The sequence below is a fragment of the Hypomesus transpacificus genome, chromosome 3 (genome assembly GCF_021917145.1).
Source record: "Hypomesus transpacificus isolate Combined female chromosome 3, fHypTra1, whole genome shotgun sequence".
NCBI classification, from domain to species: Eukaryota; Metazoa; Chordata; class Actinopteri; order Osmeriformes; family Osmeridae; genus Hypomesus; species Hypomesus transpacificus.
The window spans coordinates 4,765,102-4,793,065 of record NC_061062.1 but is presented as its reverse complement, the minus strand read 5'-3'; the positions used below and the strand labels follow the sequence as shown (position 1 = coordinate 4,793,065).

Here is a 27,964-nt window from a genome sequence, read left to right as displayed (position 1 = left end):
TCTACCCCCCCTCCTCTCTCTACCCCCTCCTCTCTCTTTCCCCCTTCCCATTTTTCTGTCGAAAAATAAAACCTAGAGAATGTGTTGTTTATGCCCCCACCCCCGAGAAAACTATGAATTTGGTTGGATCCCCCCCCCCCCCACCCACACACACAACCGCAACACCTTTGACACAGTTCGAACACTGATTGAAAGCATCCAATCTGATCCAGAATGATTGATTTGTTAATTTAATATATTCTTTATTACTTTATTAGTTTAATCTGTATCCAGATGTGTGGTGAGTGACACTATTTATATTGTGAGACATCCCAGGTTAACAGGTGCCTGTTTGGGCCACAAGAGAATGTCAAGTCATTCATTTGAAGTGTTGCTTGCTTGTTAGTTTTTTTTCTCTATCTTGTAATACAGTGCACATACCTTTCCTGAAACGTTATCAAAATAAAAAATAAAAATAATTTTTGCTGTTCCTACATTGAAGTTGCAGTTCGTGGTTTAAAATTGCCTGTATCGTTTCTGTTCTGTTCCGATGAGTTTGTATTTTATTTATTTTTAATCCGTGATAGCGTTGTTCAGTGGCGGTTCTAGACTAATTTTAATGGGGGGGCCAAAGGGGGGCCAGTGTTTAATCAGGGGGGCACATTAAAAAACTGAAACAAAGGATATTTAAGCATTAAAGACTTGAATTTGGCTTTACATTAAAATTATACAAAATGCTCTGGCTCTTCCTCTTCCAGCTCCTCAACTCTCTCTATACCTTGATATGTTTCTCTCTGGGAATCTCACTCCAAACTTGACAACCCTGTAAATAAATAAATAAATAATAAAATTCATAGTTCACCCACCTATAATTTTACCACTATACTATTGAGTGTAACCAAAACACAACATTAAACCTCTTTCAGGAAATGTGTTGAGCTCTTGCTTTTGCAATGCTGACACCTGGTGACACAATTCTACAATGTATTTTTGTGTAATTTAGAGGCAGTGATTTTTTTTTATCCGGCGACAGCTTGTCTGAAGTTTAAACCACAAATTAAACGTCGCGTTTTCGTGTTCCTCAAACAACGTTTCGGCTGCAATTGTGCCTTTAGTTAAACCTTCTCCAAACACATTGGCCGATAGCCTATAGCCTACAAGCTGGAAAACTGGAATTTGTCCTTGTACATTTTGGTGTACATTTTTACATTGTTGATTTTACTCACTTTCTAAATGCCATCGTGGAGTGTTGCGCTCTACATCGACCTGTTGGCGACCCCTATCGGCTGTAATGTTCTGTGAAAAATGCAAGCTTTTCCTTTCACAACTGTTTATTTAATTAATAAAACTCAAAGATGAATGTTAAGCCAACACTGTTGCACAGTCAATGCAAGAATGCAGGTTCAGTTCCGTTGTTGCAGATGGTTGTAGGCTAAGTTAGTTAAGTAAAATAAGCCAGGGAGAGTGCATTTGATGCTCATGATGGATGACCAGCATCATTATGAACTGGTCACAGACCCCCGGGACGTCCTTGGTCACGGCTTCCCTTGTGAAATAATTTACAGCAAATCAACTGGCGCTACAATAAACACAATCAAATTAGCGGTAAACTTGAATGTCAACAAACTACGATTGTAATTGTTTGATTGTTGTCATGTTATCCATGAAGCACATTCACAAATAAATATAGTCAAACGTTTTTTGCTGCGAAGTCACTTTGAAGAGTAGCCTAATCTGTTTATGATGAAGGGTTTCCCCATAGAGTTAGGGTTTCCCCTTTGATCAGTAGCTAAATACTCAAATAACCGGAAATACTTTGACAAATGTAAAATAAAATAAAAAGAACCTTTGACAAAAAACTAAAGCTCCACATTATTACAAATATGTCACCCATTCACGGTCAAAGTGGAACATTCTCATGCTGAGATTGAAAAATGAGTCCTCAAAGAGCATGGATCATGACATCGAAACCCAACTGATGTTTTCACATGCCTTTAAATACATCCTCAAAAAAGAAACTCTTTACTGCCTTAAGCACAAATCAGATCGGAATCGACTTTTATGCTCGTTCTTACAATATTTGAGTCAATTATTTTCATTGTTAAATTAAACATAAGTTAAATAAATAAGAGGCTTTTTTTCTCCAAATGAAACACCATTTGTTGTTGTATTAAAGTAGCTGTTGTTAGTATCAGTAACTCTGATGGAAGCCTGATCTATCATGCAAGCGATGTTTTCTATGATCTGGATTACAATCAAAAGAGCGCAAAATAAAAAATCCAATGATGTTGTCTTAGTTTAAAAATCAAAATATCCTTTTTTGTATTTACAGCTTCTATCAGGTCCGCAATCCATTAGCTCGAGCCTTTTCCTTGGCTATTATATGTGTGTTGCGTACGCACCATGCTAAAACGACTGGGATATGTCAATTTACTGTTGCAGCTACTGGGTCACTGGGGAGGGGAAAGTGGGTACCTTATGGCATTGAAATGTACTGTACATTATGTCGATGGCTGGTGGGGGCTCAGAGAAGAAAAACAGATATACATATGAAGACAGAGAAAGAAAAAGAGAGAGAGAGGTAAAGAGGAAGAATGAAGGGCGTATTTATAGAGCTTGGTGTGCAGAGACAGTAAAGTAGGACTAAAGTGATATGGACAGGAGGGGGGAAAAGGATGGAGAATAGGGGGCGTGTATACAGAGGGATCAGAGAAGAGGGAAGTGAAGAGGTTAGTATTCCTCCTGGTCCAGATGGGCCTGTTCATCAAGGCCGTCATCGTCTGGGGCTGCAAAGCCGTCCTGAGACACAAACAGGAAGAGACAGCGCTCAGTGTTCGCGACCTCCGACCCCCCACCCCTTTCATGACATACTGTTCGTCAGGATTTCAACTATCACTACCTGTCACGGTATTATTCACATTGGATGCCCGATCAAGTGCAGGTCAATTCAGACCAGGAGTTTATTGTTGTGTACCTCTGTAGCGTAGAGAATGTCGATTATCCTGCTGAGGATGGGGCTACTTTCACTCTCGTTCTCCTGGCAGATCAGCTCGATATCTCTTAGTTTGCTGAAGTAGAAATCTCGTTCTTTCTCCAGTCCATCCACAGTCAACTTCAGCTCCATCAACTACGTAGGGTAAGATAATAAAAGTCATTTAAAACAATACAGAGTGGGCAGTTGAAGAAATTGCAGATATAGTTGTTTTTTCCCTGTTTTCCTCCAGGAGCCTGTAGATCGTCGTTTGTCTTTGTACGTCTGTGAACTTACCTTTCTTCAAGTACCTACCTGACACAACGTGATGGGAAAAACTTAAAATATAGTATACTATTTTTTAACTACACTATGCTATACCGTACTAAGTTTTGACTGAAAAGTTTAGTATCCATAGCAGAGTGTGGTGTGACATGCTCTAGTTTAGTCTAGTATTGTACCTTAAGCATACTGGAGAGATCATACATACAGTATTACGTTTCCAGAGTGTACGTATTCCCTCCACTTTTCAGTTTCCCTGTTTGTTCATGTTTAAGCTCAAACAGGATAAGGCAAGCTTAAACAGGATAAGGCAAACTCATGTGGGAACCTTGATACACACTCCACATCCTACGGAACCACCACATACTCATATTAAATAGATATGTGCCATCAGCCGGCTCTCAAAACCCAACTGGATATGTGCCATGTCAGGTAACCTCTGTAACAGGTGTGTGCTAGGTGACTGGTGTGTATCAGGTGACAGGTGTATGTCAGTTGACCCTAGTAACAGGTGTGTGTCAGGTGACCCCTCTAACAGCTGTGTGTCAGGTGACAGGTGTGTAGTAGGTGACAGCTGAGTGTCAGTTCACAGGTGTTTTTCAGGTGACAGGTGTATGTCAGGTGACCCCCTTAACAGGTGTGTTTCAGGTGACGTGTGTGTCAGGTGACAGGTGAATGTCAGGTGACAGGGGGGTGTCAGGTGACCTGTGTAACAGTTGTGTGTCATGTGACAGGTGGGTGTCAGGTGACCTGTGTAACAGGTGTGTGTCATGTGACAGGTGGGTGTCAGGTGACCTGTGTAACAGTTGTGTGTCATGTGACAGGTGGGTGTCAGGTGACCTGTGTAACAGGTGTGTGTCATGTGACAGGTGGGTGTCAGGTGACCTGTGTAACAGGTGTGTGTCAGGTCATCTAAGCTGTCTGAGGTAGCAATGCCTCCTTACCCTCCCTGGAACTCTACCTGTTGGTTTAGCTCCAAGATCTCCACATCGCTGCCCCCGTTCCTGGCCAGTGACGGGTTCTTCCTGATGGTCGTGGCGGTCATCACCCGCTGGGGAGTGGGCATGTTTTTGGGAACCGTTGGAGATGTCCTCTGTGGTCCTGGAGGTGTCGGAGAAGGTCAGAGATGATTAGCAGCAGCAGAAACCCAGTGCTTCTTTACTAGGCACACATGCTATCTTGACTGTTGTTATAGCAGCCTACTTTGCAGGGAAGAGGAGTGCCAGCATAGCATGATGTGGTGCCTGTGGTGTAGCTTATGTTGTAATCTGAGGGACTTTACAGTTGATCATTTTAAATCTGGAGCATTGCACTAAAAAAGATACTCTGGTTTGACATGTCATTGTTAGTGCTTTAGATAAAACATGACTGTTTCAGGTACACACTGCAGCATTCTGTTTTGGCATTATTAAGTTGCATTGCATTACCTGAGGCTTTAAACCTCCGCATCAACAAATGAGACAAATCCACTGACCAACGTCTGAAATCAAGACCTGGTCTGGCTGCACCTTAGAGTCAGCATGAATGTGTTCACCTGAATAATACCAATGCAATGATAAAGCTGCTTCCACGCAGGCATGTCTGAGACTGAGGCTGAAAACATGGCAGGTGTTAGTATGAGAGCCATCACATTTATCAGTCTAAGTTTCAGAGCGCATCATACACACACCAAAAATATCTCAGTCTTCATCTGGTGCTGTCTCTCCATCTCTAATATGCAAATTGTCATCAACATCCCTTTCTGCATTGATTTTCAACCAATCATTGACCCCTCTGAAGCTGCCGCCCCACTTGGGGTTCAGGTGACCCGACCATGACCCAAAGAGACACCATCACATGTGGTGTGCTGCTACTAAACGCTAGCCTGGTGAAATGGGCGGCTAGCACAGCAGAATCGTGCACACACCAGCGGCGTGCAAGGAGCACTTCCGAGCCATCCAAAGCTCAGGGGGGGGGCAAGGTGCAGCTAGGCAGGACCGGGTGTTGGGTTACCTGGGGCTCGCCAAGCTCTCTTGGGTTTGTAGATAAAGTGATCACCTGGATTGGGAGTGGGTGCGACGTCTTGACCCTGTCTGGCTTGCAAAGGGTCGTACTCCTTCCCATCATAGTTGGCGTCAAAGAACTTCTTGAACCACTGAACAAATTCAAAGTTGTCCTGGAACTTTCCTTTTACCAACTTCTCCACAGGGATTATCTGCAAGAGTTAAGAGGTGAGAATGTGAGAATGTTTTGGTGAGATGATGACACTTGCTGAAGCTCTTATGGGGGGTGGCCTGGCTTATAATGTTATTTAGGTTATTTCAAAAAGCTGACTTTGTCAACACTCATCCTCTTGAAAGCTGCCTGCAGAACCTTGAAGTTGTGGATGAACTCGTGTTCCAGTTTAGCTTGGAATTTGACCTTCTTTAGAAGCACACAGCCTGGGAAAAGCATATCCATGAACTGGCAATATGCTGCCCCTGGAAGATAGAAAAAGAAAAATGTGCATATGAACACCTTGACTCAAAATGCCAATTATGACCATAATGTAATTAGGGTTACACAGTGTTACACAGTGTTACACAGTGTCCTCTAAAAACAACAGGTACTCAGTTGGTTTAATATTCAATTAAACAAGGGTTATAAGAAAACTTCCAGTTGGATCAGAGGACCTACCAGAGCACATCTGTTCTATCTTGGTGTAGGAGAGGTGCAAGGAGTCATTGACCCACGCCAGCATGTCATGTCTGCTGAGGTTGTCAATGGACACGGATGTAGCATACACATTTACTGCCATACCCTTCCTGAAACAAACAAAACCATCAATCATTTATTACAAAAAACAAGCATAAATGTATATACTTATAGACGGTATATCTGGTATAATTACACTGTGGGAAAGGACTGTGGTTAGGCCAAGACCACTGTAATACAATCAGATTAGAAGGTATTGTAATTAAATGTTCAAGAAAACCCCAGAACAACCCTATACATCTGTCTTATTCCTTGGGAATATACTGGCTGACTTCATATTACTTGGCGTTGTACTGTTGTTAAAGCGCGCTGAAAGCACAGTTATGAGACAGTGAAATTCATCTACTGAATCATTTGAGACACAAAAACCTTTGGACACAATAGGATTGAAGCTATTATATGACCCGAGGCGAATAGGCTGATGTATTTCGAATATCTTATCTGCATAGTTGGTTGTCAGCAGCCTATCAATCATTTCAGCATCCTTCGCTGGCATAGCGACATAGGCTACATTAGTCTGCACATGCAACTCGCGCACAGTAGCACTTTCTGTCAAAATCGTGCACCGTACAATTAGATCTCTGAAGTCTATATTAATAGCTTTGGTTTAATCCCGAGCATGGTACTTGACCCTTGAGTCTGCAGGTTAACATTAATCAAAACGTGAATTATCGTCCCATTCAAGAGTCATGTAGTCTGGGAAAGAAGTCATTATTCTCATGAAGCCTTATCCCGACTAACTGCCTAGGCCTTTAAAGGACCGCATGCGCGCTAAAAGTGAGCAAATAAAATGTTTTGTAGTCTCTGAAACATATTAGGAGGCAATTGGGCGTTTTCTGGTCGTTTAGAGAACAATACATTAGCCCATGCATTTATTGGTTCGGGTGTGAAAACCCGCAACATTGTTGCTACGGAGCGGCCCCCTCTACAGGCCTCTGACCAGGTTACCTCACACACTCACTACAGGCGAAATATCCTCGCAAAATTGGAATGACACAATGCTGTCTTGCTCATTACAAATAAACGAATTCATGTCATTTGGAATTGGTCAATTGTTCAACTAATTTCCAATAGGCCTAATTCACTCATTACTCACTGTATTCCAGTGCTCTCTTTCTGTTTTTATCACGCTGGCAGTATTCCTAATGCCAATACCCGTCGCTGCCGTCGTTGCCAGATTCTGCGCTGTGCAGTGGTTAGTAACGAGCCGCCCCCTACGCTACAGCCGCTCGGTCTGCAACAATCCATGACCCAATGCGCCTGCGCCCTGCTCCATGCTGTTAGAAGTGGCACATAAATAGGACTTTTTCTGCTTAACAACACGTGCCTGGCTGCGGCCGGCAATATCGTTGGCCTCATCCAGTTGGACTTGAACGTTTATAATGGTTCAACTAAAGTACGTAATCTGACAAGTAGGCTGAGCCAAGTCAAATTTCCTCAACCGAGAATAAAACAATGTCAAACAGACATTTCAGTGTGGTTTATTTGCACTCAATCATGTGGTAAAGAGCTGCAAGACATAAGATAAAATAAAGCACAATCCAGAACACATTATTTAGCACCGGTAGGACTTATACACTGCTGTTTTTATCGGAAGTATATTGTGCAATGATAAACAACATAAAATAAAAAGATTATTCTCCAGAATAAAATTAAATGACAGTGGATGATGAAGTATAACAGAATACCATATGGATCTGGTACTGTTTCAGTATTGTTTGGTCAGTACGTTTGTGTTTCCAGTTCACAAAGGTGTTATGTTGGACAATGTCAATCAACAGATATAACAGTCAGGGAATTTAGTGCAAAGCCATGAGTACTGAATTGTAAAAAGTGCTCATCTTACAAAGAACGGTGTAAATTGAATCACTAGTACAACAGAAGAATGCTCAACAGATTCCAGAATCCTTTTAAAGTCCATAATGTGCATGGTTCTTTCGGACCTAGCAAGAGTTCCGTTCAAGAAACCTGTGGACCTGAAAGAGATTTTATTTTCATCACTGGGTTCTTCAATGGTTAAAGATTCTACATAGCGCATGTTTTCTTTTTTGTAAGAGGTTCCAATAAGTAGTACCTGCTCATTTGGATACTGTAAGACTTCACTGATCAGGAAAAAGGCTTTTGAAGGTGAAGCTTTCTGCTTGTGGAGGATTATGACCATGAGCACTTTTGCACAGAATGCTGCTCAACTGTAGTAACATCAATGGAAGAGAAGGGTTCTATGCCACAATGCACAGCAAATGCAGCATAGGTGCATTCACATTGTAGGGAGAGAATGACAGGGACAATGACACTAACAAGGCTGTAAACAGTTAGTGGAAGTCTGAATGAGCTGTGATGAGGACAGTGTGCTCTTGGACTTGTTTGTTTACACACTTTTTAGGCCCACCGTCCATGTACCATGAAAGCATGAAGCAGACAGTGCTACTACAGTGAATGACGTCTTGAAAGAATACATTATAACAGAAATAAATAAACCATGTGTAAAATAATCCACATTTGAACATTCTAAAATGTTTCACACAATGTATTGAGATATTCATGGTGTTTCATGTCAATACCATTGTATCTAACCACGTTTCACTAATGGTTGTACTCTGTATAAAAACTTGTGTCTAGACACATAAAAACAATGTCAAAAGGCAGCTAAGTAGTACATGATACAGTGCAATATTGTAGATATAACAGTGAGGTAAAACAATATTATCAGATCAAGTCCCACCCCCTTAGCCCTGTAACGATTAGTGTAATGACACACCCTGATCTGAATCCACATCAGTTAATGACAGCTTGTTAGTTGCTGCTTTAATTTGGTTTAGATACTTCCAACAATGTATTAGATTGTTTTTTCTTGGTGAGGTTTTATCTCAATTTTGTTCGAATTTTTATGGTTAGCTTAATTTCCAACATTAGCGTTGCAGCGCCATGTGACGTTGCACTTACCATGTCATGTACAGTTAAGAACCGTGCTCAGTTGAAATAAAATGTGACACTTTTCACGATGCATTCAGAAAGAAAGAGAGACAGGAAAAAGTCAACAGGAAGCGAGACAGAGAAAGTGAGAGACAGACAGACAGAGAGAGACAGAGAGAGACAGAGAGAGAGAGAGAAAGAGACAGAGAGAGAGAGAGAGAGAGAGAGAGAGAGAGAGAGAGAGAGAGAGAGAGAGAATGTTTTCTTGGTTGACCATTGATATCCTTCAGGCTTGATTCTTCCTTCTTGGTTGAGATCTGGCTGCTGATTGGTTGGACCCAGGCTGGTTCCAGATTACCAGATCCCACTGGATCGACCTCCTGGGGGGGCCAGGATCCTTGCAGAGGATCTCTTTGGAATCTTGTCATCAATCTGGGCTCCTGTGTAGAGTGGGGAAGGTTCAGTTAACATTCAGTACTTTGTGGTGTGAAACAGCAAGTGCAACAATTAACAGGTGCAGTGCATCGTGCCTTCAGTTGGATAGATAATAGGTACCAGGTTATCCTGGTAGTAAAAGCTCACAATTCTTTGTTAATGGCAACTCTCCTAGTTACTGTTATAATTTCCACCCCTCCGGAACAAGCTAAAAAGCACAGTGCCCCTTGGATGAAACTATACCGAATGGTCTCTTTTTCCCATGCCTATAGATAGTACTGTAGTAGACTACTACACATACTAGACATATGGTGTACTAGATCAGTGGTTCCCAACCCTGGTCCTCAGGGCAGCCCTGTCCTGCATATTTTAGATGTTTCCCTGCTCTAACACACCTGATTCAAATGAATGGGTCGTTATCCAGCTCTGCAGAAGCCTGTTAACGACTATTCATTTGAATCAAGCAGGGAAACATCTAAAACATGCAGGACAAGTGTGCCCTGAGGACCAGGGTTGGGAACCACTGTACTAGATGACACACATGATGGACTATGCATGTATGCGTGTCCCGTCTCCGGACGGAGCAGGGGGGGGGTGTCTGGTGTTACCAGAGAGGCTGAAGCTGGACTCGTGGAGGTCGCGGAGCCCTCCGTGTCTGGTGCAGGCACGCGTCGGGGTGTCCAGGTCGTCCAGGCCACCGTCCTTCCTGCCTGAGTTGTTCACCACGGCGACATCCCCCACGTAGGCCTCACGCTCCACAGCTTTCACAGCCTGGCACTGCGGGGTCACGCACGCACGCAGACGCATTACGCACACGCACTTGTGTGTACACACAACAATGAACACGTTTATGATACACTCTGATAACACCCTACTATTACAATTGTACATGAAGACCATTCAATAACAAAATGTGTATTTTGTGGATCACTTGATACCTTCTCTCTCTGGACCATCTTCTTGTACAGGTAGTCTGGGAATGTTCGGAGAGGGTAGAACTTTCCGGAACCTTCAGAACACGTGAAGACGCCGTTTTCATAGACCAGTCGACCGCGGCTGATGGTGACCAGGGGAACGCCATGACAGCGAAGACCCTCGTACAGGTTCATGTCTCCTCCCTGGAGCTGTGTGTCCACAGAGATGGTCCTGGAAACAGAGAGAACGAACAGCCTCACACTCACATCACAAAGAACTACAACACCACCAACATAACAACCACCACAGGAGAAGGTTCCCTACTTGGTGCTCTCAGGGTCCCAGACCACCAGGTCAGCATCGGCCCCAGGGATGATCCTGCCCTTGCGGGGGTACAGGTTATAGATCTTGGCAGCGTTGGAGCTGGTCACAGCTACAAACTGGTTCTCGTCCATTTTGCCTCCAACCTGAGATGAGACTGATATTAGATAGAGATATTCCGGCCACAACAAATGATGTATCAAACCTGTTGTGTTCAATGTATTTCTATTCAGCTAAGTCAATGCTCAACTGACTTAGCTGTATTTATAAAGGCGTATTTATAAATTTTAATAATGACACAATGTCGTCTACAACTTTTAGTTCTCTATATCAGCATCTTAAAAAGAGGTATACAAATGTTGTAATGTATTATAATAATAAATCAGTGTTATTAGTTATTAAGACAATATAAATATATATTCATTCAAATTCATGATAATATATTATTATTATTATTATATATATTATATATTAAAACATATAATTCATTATTAATGTTACCACTCCTCTCTCCCACATGACGCTCATGCGATCCTGGATTCCCGGGACGCCGTGAGGGATCTTGGTGAAGTCGTCCTTGCCCATGGCTTTCTGCTTGATGGTGAAAGGACGGTGGTCTGACGCCACGGCGTTGAGGGTGTCACTGCATTCACACAGGCAACGAGAGAACGGGCCAGTCAGAGTGGCCACGGAGGACGCAGAGGCATGGGGCTCATGTCACAGAGACCACTGTGCGTAGGTCGTCTCACTCTCAACTTGTTCCTAAAATATCTAGAGTCAGTCTGGGCCCGACGCATGCTAAGGGGGGGTCAGGACCCTCACACAGAAACGGAAATGAGTCGAGGGAAATTCCCGAGGGGTGACGGGAACGCACTCAGGGTGTGTCGCTGAAATCACTGTTTCTTGTTACTGTCGTGAACGAAGGAAAGAAGCAAACCTGTCCACACACGCTGTCAGACCCGGGCCGCCAAAACAGCTTTGTCACGAAAAATCTCCAACGACTCGCTGTGTCAGCTGGGATCAGAAAGGATTGACCCTGACTCCCCCATGTTGAAGTTTGCACCCCAGGGCCTACGGGGACAGGTTCCACTTACTTGGCCAGCAGACTCATCAGATAGTTAGGGGTGTTGGGGTCCAGGCGTATGGGCGGAACCGTCACGTAGGCTGCGGCGTGGGCCCAGTCCTGGTGGTAGTACTGGAGCCCGTTCAGCACGGCGTGCGCCGTGGTCGTCTCCCCATGGACCACCTTACCTGGCGGGAACACAGAGGAGAGGCAGAGCTTCAGAAGCAGCGATGCAGGCGGCTCCTCGGCTTGTCTCTACAGGCCCAGTCTCTCTTCCTTCCAGGGTTTGGATCTCGAGTTCTACGCGTGCCTTTGACTTATTCTGTGATTGTGCCCCTTGGCAGGACACCTGAACATTTGACTTTCCTTTGAGATGAATTCAGACAATTTAACGGAACTGGGTCCTCAGATGTAGAAACACAACTGAACCTCTCAGAAATACAATTTCAGCCGGCTATGACGTAAAGCCAGCCATTTCAAAGGTGTGGTACCTAAAAAGGGGAGGGATCTGCACTTTAATCGAACCGCGTTAAAGGGGTACTATGCTGTCTCGGTACCTGAAAAGAACCTGTAAGAGGGTTGTGAAGCGTGCGACATGACGCGAGGCTGCAGCCTTACCCTGCATCTTGGCAGTGGCCACGACGTCTCCCGCAGACATGCTGGACACATTGACCAGGTAGATGGGGCAGTGGGCCTGCAAGGGAACCACAACCATCCACTGAGCCACTTGATGGGGATTCATGGGTTGTTAACGAGAGAAAATACAAGCTTTCGTCAGGTCGTTGTAGCCATTGAGGTCTGAGAACTGTCTTACCCTGTTGGCGATGGTTATGGCCCTGTGAGTGGCCTCAGCCTCCAGCTGGTTCAAGATCAGAAGATAGTGGAGGAAGGACATTCATTATGAATGAAGGCTGATGCCCCGGTGAAAGGGCTGGGTGTAATTACGAATGTGAACTGTATTTATGAATCCATTAAAGGTCAGCGGAGATACAGTACAAAATGAGCCATTCAATTAAAATAGTTGGATTAGGTGTCAAATTTCCACGACGCCGATTTAAATAATTTCAACCGGAATCTAATGGTTCTAATTGTATTTTGTGGATGGAAACATTTGGTTTAGTGGACAATTGACATGTAATCAAAATATGTTAATTCAACAATTTAATAATGCAGGATTTACTGAAAGAAAATATGTAAATCTTCTCAATATTATGGAAAACAATCTATATATTTTTTTACATAAATTTCATACATATATTTGATATAAATGGTGTGCTTCACCTCTTCAGGTCTGCTGATCTCAATGCCCTCAGGTCCACTGATGCCCAGGTCCAGGGCTTCCTTGGCTCCCTGGAAACACACAAACACTGAAGAACCTGACATCTATCAACACTCTTCCTATAGAATCTTCTTCAGATTGGAAGGACGTTTGCCAGCTCACCAGTGTAATAATATAATAATGTGTGTATGTGCTAGCTCTCATGTTAACTTATTCTGTAACTGCACACAATGTTCGCTGAACACTTGAATTCTATTTGGGGTAAATAAAGTAAATTGAATTCAATAAAAAAAAAGTGTCTTGTTATTCATTTCATGTCAGTGATCTACGATTGTGGCTTTAAAAACGTCATCAAAACGTGTTATCAAAGAGACGGCTGTGATCCGTGCTCTCCTCACCTCGGCCACCAGCTCGCCGTTCTCGGCGTGGACCCTGGCCACGGCCCCGATGTCCTTGCAGTTCTGCAGTGCCTGGAAGAGCTCGCTGTCCCTCAGCATGAACGTGTCCTTATAGGCCATGAACATCTGGAAGGAGTTGACCCCTTTCTCTCGCACCAGGGCCTCCATCTCAGCCCTCACCTGCAGCGCACACCGACAACTGAACATCCTCTCACAGCTAAACATCCCAGAAATACCTTTTCTGTGTATTATTTGGTATACACATTGTTAAATGCTAGATAATAATCATTTGATCCAATCTAAGCACAGGAAACCTACTACGTAATGATAGTAAAGTTCCTTGATCATCTCTGTAAAGTGACTAAATGACCTATTGATACTAGGAAATCACAGAAAGGTTACTTGGTATCAACCTATTGACACTAGGTCATCATAGTAAAGTGTGTAGGCTAGGGGCCCAGTACCTTGGGGCCCCACCAGGTGACCCCCATGTGCAGAGCATAGTCACAGCAGGCTTTAGGGTCGGCCAGGGACCGACACTTCTCATAGGCCTCCAGGAGGGACTCATTCTTCTCAGGCAGGACGTGTCCAATGACCATGGTGGTGCCTCCAGCCAGAGCTGCCTATTGGTTCACACAGACAGAGGACACGCCCATTAAGACAAATCGGTATCATTCACACGACCAATCACTATGTCAGGTCTGGTTAACGATCAAAGAACCACCAGTCACATAAATTACCAGGGACAAATCATGTCAACAGTACACTGGCTTTAAAAATAAATAATTAGCATTGTCAGTTACTCTGCAGGTTTATGATAATGTTTATTTGCTGGGCGGGTGATGAGAAAGGTGATAAGGGAAGCCCATAAAAGCCCATTAATAAAGACCTCCACAGGGAATAAGGAGCAACTCAGCCGTAATGAGCTGCATGACTGTCACAATTTATTACCAGTGGTTCTATTAGTCAACCAATGGGTATCAATGGCAGAATCTGTGAATGAACAGCATTCTGATTTATATTGATTAAAGGATTCAGCTTTTATAGGACACATTACATCATGCCTCCAATGCAAATCACGCTCCAGAAATACAACAAAACATTCTTACAGTACAATGAGAAACCCTGGTTCCCAGGGATACAAGCACAAATTTCTTACATCAAAATAATAATAATACACAGCTCAGACTGCTTGTGTGTGTGTGTGTGTGTGTGAAGTCGTGAACCAGAGAGCATCTGTCAGCTGACACTAGAGACTGGAGTAGTGTCTGCTAAGGGGAGGGGGTTAGTGTCTGAGAGCGTATTGTCTCCAAACACAATGGCGTGAGTGAAAAGGCTTTGCAGCAGTCTTTGCAGCAGCCCCCCGGTCACCATGGAAACAGAAACCGATCTACATGTGCCTCTCCGTTGGCAACCAGGGACACAGCAGCAGGGGAGGGATGGGTGTGGAGGGCCAAGGGGGGAGAGGAGGGATGAGGAGGGATGATGGGGGTGGTGGGGGTGAGGTGCGATGGTGGGGGTGAGTTGGGATGAGGATCGATAGCGGGGGTGGTGGGGTTGAGGAGGGATGAGGAGGGATGGTGGGGGCAGTCTGGGATACCCCCAGATGACCTGTCTATCCAGCCTCCATCTTGGTTCCAGTCTGATGACTAGCTGACCGTGCGAGGTCTGTCAGACAGTCACGTACAAATACATAGTATATATATAAAAAAAGAATCTGAGACACAGAAAACAACACAAGTCAATTCCCAAGTGATTAAGAAAGTAATTGATGAATGTAACCAAGTCAACTGTTATTCAATACTTATATATAGTGGTTTTGTTTCTTGGCTCACAGTACTCAGCCCTGGTCCTGTTCCCTGAGGGCTCAGATCAGATCAACAGAGTTCCCAGGGGTCAATCCCCCCTCCCTCCCTCCCTCCCTCCCTCCCTCCCTCCCCCCCTCCCCCCCTCCCTCCCTCCCTCCATCCCTCCCTCCCTCCCTCCCTCCCTCCCTCCCTCCCTCCCTCCCCCCCCCCCCCCCTCCCTACCTTGGTGCCACTGTAGTAGTCATCAGCAGTGGTGGCATTCATGAAGCTCTGCTGCAGGTGCACGCTGGTGTCGATGCCCCCTGGGAGGACCAGCTTCCCAGAGGCGTCGATCACCTTGGCCCCGCCCGGGATCATCAGCTCCTTGCCCACCTGCTGCACAATGCCGTTCTCCACGTACACATCCGCCTCCTGGGTGAAGTCATCGTTGACCACCTTGCCACCCTTGATCAGGATCCGCACCATTGCTGAGCTGGAAGACATGGTTCTAGGACAAGAGGAGACATGGTTCCAGAATGAGAGAAGACGTGGTTCTAGAGCGAGGGAACACGTGGTTCCAGAACGAGAGAAGACGTGGTTCTACAAGGAGAGGAGATGTGGTTCTAGAATGAGGTAAGACAGTTATAGGACGAAAGAATACATGGTTCTAGAATGAGGTAAGACATGGTGCTAGAACGAAAGGCGTACAGGTGGGAGTCAGGTGGCTGAGTGGACTAGTAATCAGAAGGTCGCTGGTTTGATTCCTGGCTGTGCCAAATTACGTTGTGTCCTTGGGCAAGGCACTTCACCCTACTTGCCTTGGGGGGAATGTCCCTGTACTTACTGTAAGTCGCTCTGGATAAGAGCGTCTGCTAAATGAATAAATGTAAATGTACATGGTTCTAGAACGAGTCGATTTGATTATAGAATGTCAGGAGACAATGATGGTTCTGGAATGAGAGAAGAGTTTGTTCTAGAACAAGGTAATCCATAGTTACAGAATTAGAGCAGTGAGTTACTTAAAAATAGTAAATAATAAAAATGTTTTTGTAGTAAGCTCATAACTCAACTCATAATAACTTAAGAACGTTTTTGAGTGTGTATACAAAGTTATCAGCTATTGTATCTCTGTGGATGTCATCAGGCAATGTTATCTCCACACACACTCAACACCTAACCTCTACTGTACCAACACTACCACACACCTCTACTGTACCAACACTACCAACCAAACCATCTACACTACTGCTATACTACAACTATTTTTGTAGTAATAAGTGCTCAGGTCAATTTGGGTCGAGTCCTTCTACAGACAAAATACAAGAATAAAAACGATCAATAATTTACCTCATCTTTATCAACTGTTTGCAGGCTCGTTCTCGAGGAGAGAATGGTGAGTGGTGCTGACCTCCCTCAGCTAGCAGGTCCAGACTGAGTGACATCAGCCCCACTGACTACAGGCTGTGTCTGACACAGCCTGTGACCTAGCAGCCCTAGGCTAGCTGGGCTGGAACTACAGTGATCAGTAATGAATACAATGATGTATTCACTCTACTTGATGTATCTACAATGATGTATAACTCTACTTTGTGCGTATGCGTGTGTCTGTGGTGTAGTGTTGTAAGTGTCTGTGTGTGTGTGTGTGTGTGTGGGGGGGGGGGATCGGTGGATGTGTAGACACTACAGTAGGCATGTGGGTGTGTATCATGCGTACTTGTGTGGGTGCGGCCACTTTACCGCATGGTCATGGTCCCAGATTTGATGCCGAGATCATTTTAAAGATGGCACACATACTCACAGACAGACCCAGCTACCAGCCTGCTTGCTGCAGAACTGGACCAGACACAGACACAACTTATGTCTAAAACTTCCTTTTTAGACAGGGAGCAAATCTGTCTATCTCTAGTCATTACAATCTATACACAATCTTCTAACCAAGTTAAGTATGAATTAAAAACGAATTGGAAATATGTATTAATACATCCATCCATCTATTAATAGTCTAAAACAAAGATCTGTCAAAAAGGGGGTCAAAAAGGGGGTTACCTAAAATGTTATGACGAGATAAAACAAAAGAATAATTCCCAAAATGAATAGGCTACTCAGCATGTCAACAAACATTACATTGCGAATATTTATATTCGAGGTAAGATAACTGGTTTCATACTTTATTTTAAACTGAGGTTTCATAATCATTCAACAATTTATACAGGAAATCATTGCACCGATGAAGACACATCCCACCAGTGCGACTTGACACAAAGAAACTGGTCCCCTTCCTAATAGGTAGGCTGCATACTGTAGTTTAGGCTAATCAAAACTGGGCTGCACCCTAACACTGCTAGCCTACTTCCTTCAAATCAGTTGAGAAATATGCTACTGCAGGTGATCTGATTTAATCGTATTTTAAGGATTTGGAAACAAATGTCCCCCATGCTCCCTAACAAAAGACACGAGAGATGGTGGCAGAAATAGAATGAATCAGGAAAAAGGGCAGACATTCAGTTATTCGACGGGGGCTTGTGAGACAAAGTGTCCATATAGAGCACCGCTGTAGAACCCCCCCCCCCCCCTCCTCCTCCTCTTCCGTATCACCAACACTCCCAGACCGAGCAAAAGCCGGTTTTACATCAACAGACCTAGCAGTCTAGCTATTAAACAAGTCCTAGTTGCAACATTCATTAGTCCAGTCAGGATTTAAACAAATCACACATACCTGCTTTTCTGGTCAAGTGCTCCAAACGCCCTTTTTGTTACTTTACAATATCCTATGCAAAATAAATCGTTCAAAGCACTTGCAGGGTAACACCAGATGCTTTCCTGGGACCAGCCTGCGAAACCCCCGTCTTCAGCATCCAAGGCGCGCGACGGAGGAGATGCTCCAATCACCTGCAATGAATGTTGCCCTGGTAGCCAAAGAAACCAATCACTTGGCACTCAGGGCGTGTCCGCATGGTGGAGGCTGTACCATTATTCAAGGAGGTGGGTGTGAACTGTGAATCGGGGAGGGATTGCTTAGTGAGGCCTGAAAGTTTGGGGGGAGAAGAAAACCATTTGGAAAGGAAAGTATAAGTAATAAAACATTTTAATAGATGTATCCTGTAGGTATTTTTGTTGTTGCAGTTTATAATCACTGCGGACTATAAAGGACTACAGTAAATGCAGCATTGAGGAAAAACAAAGGCATGTTTTTTGAGATGCAATTGTAAGTTCCATGAAGCTGAGCCCTAATGATTCCAAAGTATGTCTGGTGCTGTTGATGCCATCAGCAGGCTACTGGCATGATGTGAACTTTAAGAAAACATTATTTAATTAATGAAATGAAGAATAACAGAAGCTATCATCCTTTTGCACAAAAACAATACATTTATTCAAGTGTTCTCCAGCACAAGTACATAAGGAGTCTTAATTTTCTCTCTCTGGGCACTAAACATACTGGTAAGTATGGGCTGGAGAATGACTGCTACATTTGCTGTATGCACTGGTCTGAAGAAGAGAAATATAGGCCATTAACAATGATGACACAAAATAAGTCACACAGAGTGTCAGCAGAGATACTGGATATAGAGCTGACCTGGTTGAACAGTGAAATGTGTTGTTGCTGCCCAATCATAACAAAGCATCAAAATCAAGACAACAACTGGAAACCCACACTGAGGATGATGTGATTGTGATGTGACATGTGATTCCACATGTAGGATTAAGAACCTGTCAGGAATTAAGCATACATTATGCTACAGTAAAAGTCATTACCCAAAGTTTTTTTTGTCTTTCTTTTTTGTCTTGATATTTCCCATTATAAGTACATGGGTTTCCCACAGATAATCACCAACTACAGCAACTTCTATTCTAAAACAATATAGGAAACTTGATTTATTCTCATAATCTTTTTCAAGTACAAAGTTAAAATGCCTTTGTTAATATATATATATAAGCGTGAAATAATAGTGCTTTCCATTACTACAAGGAACTTAAAAACAGTCATTGTCAAGAAAAGTTTATTTCTCTTCCAAACAAATATATTTTTCTTGATTAGATAAAACTTTTAGCACCGTCAGAAACACCTACAATCCATCTTGTTCTTACAAAGAAACAGAAGAATGAACAACACTATGTAGGGCTGTGCAGTGAAGTTGAGCGCATCTTTCTTAAAGCTGTTAGGCTAAGATCATCTGACAATTTTCATCTGGATTCACTTGTCACTCAATTATAAACAAAATGAACAGTACTAAAATGCAGGCTTTAAGTCTCAAATAAAATGCATTGAATTTTTTTGCGATTCAAATCGATCAATTATTAAATTTATTGTTTGTTTTTTTCATCTAAGTGCCTCTAATTCCATGATATATATTAGCAAAGAATGATATTTGTACATCTCATACGTAATAATAAAAAAAGATAAAAACAAATTGAAAACAGCAACAGGAAAAATCTATGTACATAATGTACAAAATATTTGGGATGGCAAGTACTTTAGGGAGGGGAAATGAAGAACTGCTCAAAATGCACAGGCATTCATCTATCCAGTACAAGGGTGGACAAAACCTGTGGCAATAAGGTCACTTAAGAACTTAATTATAAATGAAATTTTATTCCATTAATAAGGTTATTTGTTTAAATTCTTAAATATGATATAGACTATTTAGAGAATTTATATATATTTTTTGTCATCATCTTAGTTTTTTTTCAGAGTAATGATAACATCTCGCTAACTGCGACGTCAGTTTTGGGTTCTGACAAACTTGCGCCTAAATCCTCCAAACTCCACATTAGGGTTACAATCAAGAGAATTCAGATTTGAAATGTAATCCATTATAGGATTCCGTAATGCTTGAATTAGTCTAAAATAAACTATTTGGGATTTACAGGGGATGGGAGTCAGGGGTGGGGACCACAGAGGACAGCATGTCTCTCTGTTGGTCGTAAAATACAGTACAAACACATCATATAGTTCCTTGATTCTGTTTTACGTCCTACAATCACATCATAGAAGAAATAGAGACATTCTTTCATTCTGGAGAATGATACACCGGGTCACTACTTTAGCAGAAGACAATATGGGAATGGGAGATAATTGCAATCCATCTACAGTACATGAAGAATCAGATACATGGATTTCACTCATCACCAAAATCCACCCTTTAACTTCTATTGGCACAGCCCTACTGTATACAAAAAGTATTACACAAGGGTAGAACAATTCACATCATAAAACAAAGCAAAACAAATAAAATTACAAACAATTCATAAAATACCAAAGAAAAAAGTAAGTTTACATATAAAAGTGCCTTATAATGTTGGTAAAACAGCACAAAATTGCTATAAAAAAGTAGAAGAACATTGTGAAGCCGCACCATTATTGTTGAATATTTGCACCTGACAGTTTCATTGCTTGCAGGGGTCAAAGGTGAGGGAGTTAACCTGGTTTCTGAGACACCAAGTCAAGCTCCCGTCACCTAGAGCACCTGCTAAGAGTTGTACAGTAATGACAGAGGTCAGGATGAACCTAGAAAGTAGTAGTTCACCCCAAACGTTGATCACAGAGGTTTTTTTTTTGTGTTTTTTTTTTTTGAATGACAGAAAACACCACTGCCCATGTGGCTAGCTTCCTGTTCTGTTTGTGCATCACACAGGATGTGGGCCTGAGGGTGGAAAGGCTGAATGATTAAAAGCACCAGTACAGCTTTTTTAGTAAAAGCTGTAAAACATAGAAAAGAGGATATGGCATACTCTTTCAGTCAACACTCAATCGTCATTTCTCAACTTTTTAAGGAATTAAATATCGCACATAACATTTTTCACAGTGTGAGAACATCACACTGAAATAAAAATAAATGTTTTCAGGCAACGGTTTCTAGGTGCCATCTTGTCTAAATTGTCGTGCCACATGGGCTATGATGTTCTCATCATCTTGGAGCACCATGGTATTGTAACCATTTTACAGTAGTACCTTTTTCACCTTCAGTTTGTGTAAATAAACTGTAAACAAAGAGGTATATGTGATCTGGTGGATTTTGGATTCATTAAGACACAGCTTTCTTGAGACTGATAAAAACAAACCCTTCTCACCTCTCGGCTCAGTAGCTGGAGGAAACAGAAGGTTGCTACATTATTGGTGGAATTCATAGCTCACCTCATGCTGTCATAGCCAGAATATTCCACGTACAGTATATATCTTAAAAATCCTTATCTTTCAGATATTTGCCAGACAAACGTAGTATTTTTAAAACGCACAGATTGTGTTTTCATCTTTCTCAGTGCCTTGAGAAGAAAGCCTTGTCTCAAGTATAGCTTGCACAAATAAATCAATAAAAAAATACTGGATAACACTGCTAAAAGGTAAAATGACATATAAAATTAAATAGAATAGGAATTACATTTCAAATACAGGAAATAATGTGAAATTTCTACTTGTGAATTATACTTGTGTGTATAATCTCAAGGCTCTGGTTTGTGGGTAGAACATCAGTAAAATGTTGTGAAGGTTCAGACTATTCTTCCCAACATCTAAACACAGGCAAAGTAATCTTTGAGCGGTGCGAACAAGTGGCGGATGACAGGCACGCTCCATGACCTTCCCAGAAGCCTTTGCCTGGCCAGTCGGCTCATGTTGGATACATCAGTGTAGTGGACAGGAAACCCAAAGACTCTGTCACGGTAACGCAGTACATGAGGAGGGCAGTAGACAGAGAAAAAAAATAGACAGATGGACAGTGACACAGACAGACAAACAAACAGACGGAAATTAATTCAAATTTCCTCATAATAACCCCTGGTAATATTATCTTGCAATAATAACTGTCATTTCTAAAAGACGACTAAGTCAACAACTGAGCTAGCACACCTCTCCATCTCAGTGCACCAGAGGATGTCCTCCTTCTCATTCATGAAGACTGGTAAGTGCTGGTCCTTGCCTTGCTTTGTAGAGTTAGAGCGAGTTGTGATAGTCCTCACTTTGCCAAACTAGGAAGGAAAACCAGAGAGTTTACATGAACATCATACAAACTAGAGCATCGCAAGCACAATAGTGCAGTCAGGAATCAGGCATAAAGTAAAAGTTATAACCAAACAGTTTTTTCTTTTTTTGGGGGGGGTTGGAAATTCCCCATAATAAATACAGCATGGGTTTTATAGGTTGCGGGTGTATAAATTGATGAATGACTAAATGCCTCGATGAACATAGAGACAAAACCCCTCTCTGTCAAAACCGAGACACACCTTAGCTGTCCTCCCATGCTCCAAACAGTCCTGGAGGTCCAGTTTGTCGGTACACATGGCCGAGAGGGGTCTACATGAGGGAAGAGAGGGAGGTCAGCAAGGAGGATGAAATCTAGATGCCAGGAACGAGGGGGGTGGGGTGTGTGTGTTGGGGCAGGGGTAACGTTTGTGAGCTCAGTCGGGTGAGAAGGAAGGGTTTGGGGTTCGTCCAGGCTTCGGGTCACTTCGTTAGCATGGCGGTTGGCTCCCTCACCGTTCTCTCACCAACCTGTTCATGCCAGGAAGGTTTCCCCAGAAGTAGCGAGCGCGGTGAGCCGCCGACACCTCCTTGGCGTCGATCATCACTGGGTTGCACTGTTGGTGACAGAGGTGCGCAAATGTCAACGGTCAGACTAGGGATGCGATGACATGTAATGTGATCCGCGACCAAAAGGGGGCGTTCATAATCCAGTTATCTACGTTTGACATAAAAGTGTGACAAGAGTGTGTTGTTATATCGGTCTCGCTCCCAACCAGACGATGGAAAGATGACAGGAAGTGTACAGTAGCACTTCCTGTTTACGGGTGGTGGTGTGGCAGACCTCTAAGAAGCGAGAGATGTCCCTTTTGTCGCTCACGCCCATGGCCACCACATTCTCAAACAGCCAGAAGAAGGGACGGCTGTCGCCCTCTTTCGGCCGAGCCTCGTGAAGCAGCCGGTAGAATTCAAAAAACAGACGACCAGTGCCCTCTACAGGAGACAGGGGAAATGATCCAGCTCAGTCAGCGTCACAGTGTCAGACAGCCTGCCACCTGGTAAACAGGCGGTAAACAGGCGGTCAAAAGCAAGAGTCTAGACTCACCGTAAAGGCCCTTCCTAGCAGGGTTGACGATGGAGAGATCATTGCAAGGGCTTCCGCCGATCACCAAGTCAAACGGACCCCATTCCTGTATCTGCAGAGAGAGGGAGAGCCAGAGAAAGAGGGAGAGATAGGGAGGGACAGAGTTAGAAAGCAAGGGGAAAGATAGAGGGAGAGAGAGAGTGAAAGAGGGAGAGATAGGGATGGAGAGAGAGAGAGCAAGGGAAGGATGGATGGAGAGAGGGAAGGAGGGAAAGATAGGGAGGGACAGAGGCAATCAGATAAAGAGAGAGAAAAACAGCCAGAAAGGGAAAGAAAGCAAAAGCGATAAAAATAAAAAAACGAGACAGAAAAAGAAGGAAAGAAAGGGTCATAAAGAGAGAGAGAAAAACGGAGATAGAGATGAACAAATAAGAAGAGAATGAAAGACAAAATCCGAGAGAGAGAAGCACAGAAAACTAAGAAAAACACATCAAGACATCACTTTCTCCAAAAAAGAGCAAAGAGAAAGGAGAGAGAGAAAAGAGGAGGGGACAGCACAAAACAATAAAAAAAAAAAAGGCCAAGTGAGAGCCCAGCACAACCAAAACAGATCCAGACGGATTGGGACTCCACCCCCCCCCCCCCCCCCCCCCCCTCCCCAGGACCTGCTCTGCCCCCACTCACGTGTTTACGGGTGACGCTCCTCACGTCGCCCACATACATGATGTGCTCCTGATGCTGCACAATGCCCACCGTGATGGAGTCCTCGCACACCTCCGACGCCACGTAGCGCTCTACTTGGATGCCCAGCTCCCTCAGCACCAGCAGCCCTGCACAGGGGTCAGCCAGGGGTCAGAGGTCACCGTAACAGCATCTTCACCATTCAAATACAACTTTATTGTCCATGTGGAGGTCGAATAATGAAAGGGTAAAGGTGCAGTAGACCACAACTGAAGATCAAGGCAGACTCGCTCATAAAATTTTGATTTTCTGCCATTCTCAAATGTTTCTGTATGCAGTATTTGTGTGTTGCTTTCGATAAAAGTGTCTTCTAAATGAAATGTAAATGTCTTAGAAATGTAGATCACCAGGGGCATGGTCAAAGGGGGAACGATTCATTAGTTGTGTTTTTTTTACTATTTGTTTTTCTGGGGCCCCAAATTCCTGTTACTGTTACTGTTGGCGTGGCAACACTGTGTGCTGACTGACATAACAGACAGCGGTATGATGTGTTCTTCTGGAGGGGCTAGGACTAGGGGAGGGGGTAACCTGATCCAGACAGAACACTTTGTTCAGACGAAGAGTTTTGGAAGCGTCAGAGAGAAGCGCTGGGGATTCTTGTCTAACCTGTTGCTATGCCATCAAACAGCGACAGCACCCGTATGGGCTGCCTCTTGTCTGCCATGACCGGGGTGTACAGCTTAGGTGGCTCCTGGAACACAGGAAGCAGGTTGGTATCCACACACCAGGCGAGAGAATGCTATTATAAAAATATATTTATTTTTGTATCTGTATTGTTTTTAATGATACTATAATTGTATTATTATATTACATATATTATATAATATTATTATAACTATAGTATATTATATAAAAATACAATATAATAATGTAGTGATATATATATGATTTTATTATTAGTATATTATTGTATTGCTATTAACTGAGGCCCATACAAAATCTTGGTCGTGGTTGTTGGCAAAGAAGTGCTGGAGGTGGCAGGGCCAGTCGGCCCGGCGTTCCAGCAGCCCGAACACGCCCTTCTGCCCACACATGTAGCAGTTCCACGGGTCCTCCTTTATAGCAGCGTGAGCTGCTCCCGGCCCCACCAGGAGGTCCACACACTCCACACAGAAACACCTGCAGCAGGAGAGGGGGGGGAGGGAGAAAGGGCAGGAGAAAGATGAGATGGCGAAGGCAGGAGGAGAAGGAGGAACAGGAAGAGGAGGAGAATAGGGAAGAGGTGCAAGAGGAAGAGGAGGAGGAAGAAGAGGGACAAGAGCAAGTGGACAAAGAAGAGAAGCTTTTAGTACTGTGTAATGCACACAAACATAATTACCAAAACAGATTATTGATGCACACATTATACACTAGAAACCCACAGATCAACATGCATTAGGAACACACACACACACACATACTTCAAAATACACTAGGAACACACTCACAAATGAATACACACAACATCTTACTATATGCCAGGCATTTCTGTCAGTAGCTCAAATATCTCGTGAACCAGGCACTGTATGAAGTTTAGCAGGTGTATAGCTCAGGACCCAAGGACGTGCAGGAAAGAGGATTAAGTTGTTTAGATGTGTCACTAGCTGTAGCGATTATGGTATCGGATTATGGTATATGGAGAGCGAGGGCTGCGACGTGCATTGTACTATCATCATCATCATTCCGGGTTATCAACTAACTGACATCTTTATCATTGGCTGCATCACGGGCATGGCCACTATACTTAGCATATCACTTCAATATCACTTCATAGCACTATCATTGGACTTTTTATTTATCATACTATAATTCCAAGAATGTGTGTGTGGGTGTGTTGATTTGTGTCGACGAATCAACTAACCGACATCTTAATCACCAGCTGCATTACGGCACAGGCACGGGCACTAGTTCTCTAAAAACACATACACAGTCACTCAGAGCACACACACATGCACACACACACTCAGGACCCAGGTAGCTGACCTGCAGCAGTTGTTGTTGCCACACATGAGCACCTCCCTCCCTCCACAGCAGATGGTGCAGTAGGACTGGTAGCCATCGTCGTCATACTGGTACGCACACTCCAAGAAGCAGTTCTGAGGCAGACAAGGGTAAGACCATAATCGAACAGCTTGTTACTGCTCAGGGGTGGAGACACGCAAATGTTACTGGCCTCATATTTACATTTAGTCATTTAGCAGATGCTGTTAGCCAAAGCGACTCACAGTAAGTAAAGGGACATTCCCCCCGAGGCAAGTAGGGTGAAATGCCTTGCCCAAGGACACAACATCGTTTGACACGGCCGGGAATCGAATCGGCAACCTTTTGATTAATAGCCCGATTCCCTGACCGCTCAGCCATCTGACTCCCTGTCTAAACATACTGCTTCTGCACTCAAGTGTTGCTGTGACTGTGCTACATCGTTATCTCTTGTTTTCACAGTGTTCGTTTGTGAAGGCTGTTCAATGAGCTGTGTGTGTGTGTTTGTTTACATTGTGTTGCTAAAAAACCATGCTAATGGCTGACGCTTGAAAGTTGTCCACAGCCTCATCCTTCCCTTCAACTCCCCCTCCCCCCCCCCTCCTCCCCCTCCCCCCCCCCCCCCCCCTCCTCCTCCTCCTCCCCCTTACATTTACATGTATTTATTTAGCAGACGCTTTTATCCAAAGCGACTTCCAAGAGAGAGCTTTACAAAGTGCATAGGTCACTGATAATAACAACAAGATAGCCCCAAAGCATTGCAGGTAGCCAAAAACAGAAGTACACATTGTGAACAACCAAAAATAAGTGCTAAAGGGAAGAAACCATAAGAGCATGTAGTTAAGCAAATTACAATACACAACATGAATCTCCCCTTCTTCTCCCCCTCCCACTCCCCCCCCCCTCCTCCCCCTGCTCCTCCTCCTCCTTCCTCACCTTGCAGCTTTGGCACATTCCCCCAGCGAAGAGAGGGTGCTCCAGGGAAACACTGAGACTTCCACAGGAGATGCAGATGTCTGGAGCAGGGAGACCAGATACCCGAGTCAGCCAACAGCAGGAGCAAGAACACAAGAAGAGGACAGATCAGACCTGAACCCTACACATTCTCAACAGAACAGCTCATTCAGGAGATGGGTATATCTCACAAGTAGAGCATTTAACTGCAAATCAAGAGATCGCAGGTTCAAACCCCCCTGTTTGCATGAAAGCATGCGCTGAATAAATCCATGGTAATGCAGCTAACACATTCCCAGTTGTCCTTATCCCCTCTGAGGTCAAAGGTCGCCGAGAAGACGGGAAACTACTCACCCTCGATGTTCCTGCACTTCTGTCTCACTTCAGACACGAGTCGCTCTGTTGCGGACAAAACAACACACATGGTTTCAGGTGAAATGGAGGCTGTCAAGGTGTTACCCTGTAAGTACCCTGACATATCAAACTATGTGTACTACATGTACAATACGGTCTAGTAAACATACAATACTGTGTACAAAATGTGCAGTGCTGTGTACTACACAGAAACAAAAACATTGACCTGACTTAATGGGACTCAGGTTGAGAAAGTTCATCCTACCTACATTAGCATGACTGAACCTATCCCGTGTGTTAGTCTATTACCAGGACTGACCCCCTTCTCCCCTCTCTCTCCTCCCTAGACTCCCCCTCTGATATTCAGCTCTGTTAATGATCCCACTGGGATGGGATATGGGGGTCGCGACCCCTATTTAACCCAGTAAGCGAGGCACCTCACCTCTCGTCCTCTCGTCAATCATGTCCTTGACCTTGGGCTTCTCCACTGTGCTTTTGCGAGGCTTTTTGGCAGGAGGGGGCGTGTAGGACGCTGCCTCTGGCTCCACCCACATCTCAGGGTACACCTCCTTATATGGGTTGCGTTCCTCTGGTGGGAGGAGCATAGACAGACCGTGATGACCTCAGATGACCGAGACGGGAAAATAAACCAGAACGTAAAATGTAACAATACTGAACAATAAACATGAACTGTGTTTGAGGCAGGTGCTACGACATGACATGTGGTGACATTTTTCATCCCCGTTCTTGTTTGTAATCAGAGCAATTTGTGGACGGCTTTTCTTTGAGCTGGGCTGTTTTGGCATGCTCACTACTATGCCTTGCCAAGACAAATACAGTT

At 43.8% G+C, this 27,964-nt stretch overlaps 3 protein-coding genes across 7 annotated transcripts in view; all 3 read right to left on the bottom strand.

Annotated features, from left to right (window-relative positions):
- Positions 1 to 887: 887 nt before the first annotated feature.
- On the bottom strand, positions 888 to 7,164 carry mapre3a (microtubule-associated protein, RP/EB family, member 3a). Of its 2 annotated transcripts, none has more exons than XM_047018448.1 (7): positions 7,062 to 7,164; positions 5,888 to 6,015; positions 5,546 to 5,691; positions 5,225 to 5,426; positions 4,194 to 4,333; positions 2,954 to 3,106; positions 888 to 2,778 (listed from the first exon to the last, which is right to left on the bottom strand). In XM_047018448.1, exons 2-7 carry the CDS (start codon positions 6,006 to 6,008, stop codon positions 2,710 to 2,712), a joined length of 831 nt encoding a protein of 276 aa, XP_046874404.1. In that variant the 5' UTR covers positions 6,009 to 6,015; positions 7,062 to 7,164; the 3' UTR covers positions 888 to 2,709. The 2 variants fall into 2 exon arrangements, with proteins under 2 accessions (XP_046874404.1, XP_046874403.1); XM_047018447.1 differs by having other exon boundaries at positions 899 to 2,778; positions 5,270 to 5,426.
- A 273-nt stretch (positions 7,165 to 7,437) lies between these two features.
- Positions 7,438 to 16,435, bottom strand: dpysl5a (dihydropyrimidinase like 5a). The gene is made up of 13 exons (XM_047018479.1): positions 16,424 to 16,435; positions 15,320 to 15,584; positions 13,754 to 13,912; positions 13,290 to 13,469; positions 12,894 to 12,962; positions 12,427 to 12,471; positions 12,231 to 12,306; positions 11,644 to 11,800; positions 11,051 to 11,192; positions 10,553 to 10,695; positions 10,252 to 10,459; positions 9,922 to 10,090; positions 7,438 to 9,318 (listed from the first exon to the last, which is right to left on the bottom strand). Exons 1-13 carry the CDS (start codon positions 16,426 to 16,428, stop codon positions 9,233 to 9,235), a joined length of 1,704 nt encoding a protein of 567 aa, XP_046874435.1. The 5' UTR covers positions 16,429 to 16,435; the 3' UTR covers positions 7,438 to 9,232.
- A 1,987-nt stretch (positions 16,436 to 18,422) lies between these two features.
- Positions 18,423 to 27,964, bottom strand: part of LOC124485477 (DNA (cytosine-5)-methyltransferase 3A-like) — a 33,952-nt gene continuing 24,410 nt past the window's right edge. For 3 of the 4 annotated variants that reach the window (XM_047047115.1, XM_047047131.1, XM_047047123.1), the window contains exons 11-23: positions 27,566 to 27,712; positions 27,124 to 27,168; positions 26,752 to 26,831; positions 25,819 to 25,931; positions 24,792 to 24,975; positions 24,463 to 24,547; positions 23,800 to 23,945; positions 23,137 to 23,227; positions 22,876 to 23,024; positions 22,548 to 22,648; positions 22,295 to 22,364; positions 21,921 to 22,039; positions 18,423 to 21,725 (exon numbers count right to left, since the gene is read on the bottom strand). In XM_047047115.1, coding sequence (XP_046903071.1) covers positions 21,584 to 21,725; positions 21,921 to 22,039; positions 22,295 to 22,364; positions 22,548 to 22,648; positions 22,876 to 23,024; positions 23,137 to 23,227; positions 23,800 to 23,945; positions 24,463 to 24,547; positions 24,792 to 24,975; positions 25,819 to 25,931; positions 26,752 to 26,831; positions 27,124 to 27,168; positions 27,566 to 27,712 — 1,472 coding nt within the window. In that variant the 3' untranslated portion in view covers positions 18,423 to 21,583. The remainder of the gene's footprint in view (positions 21,726 to 21,920; positions 22,040 to 22,294; positions 22,365 to 22,547; positions 22,649 to 22,875; positions 23,025 to 23,136; positions 23,228 to 23,799; positions 23,946 to 24,462; positions 24,548 to 24,791; positions 24,976 to 25,818; positions 25,932 to 26,751; positions 26,832 to 27,123; positions 27,169 to 27,565; positions 27,713 to 27,964) is intronic. The other variant, XM_047047140.1, reaches the window with a different exon arrangement.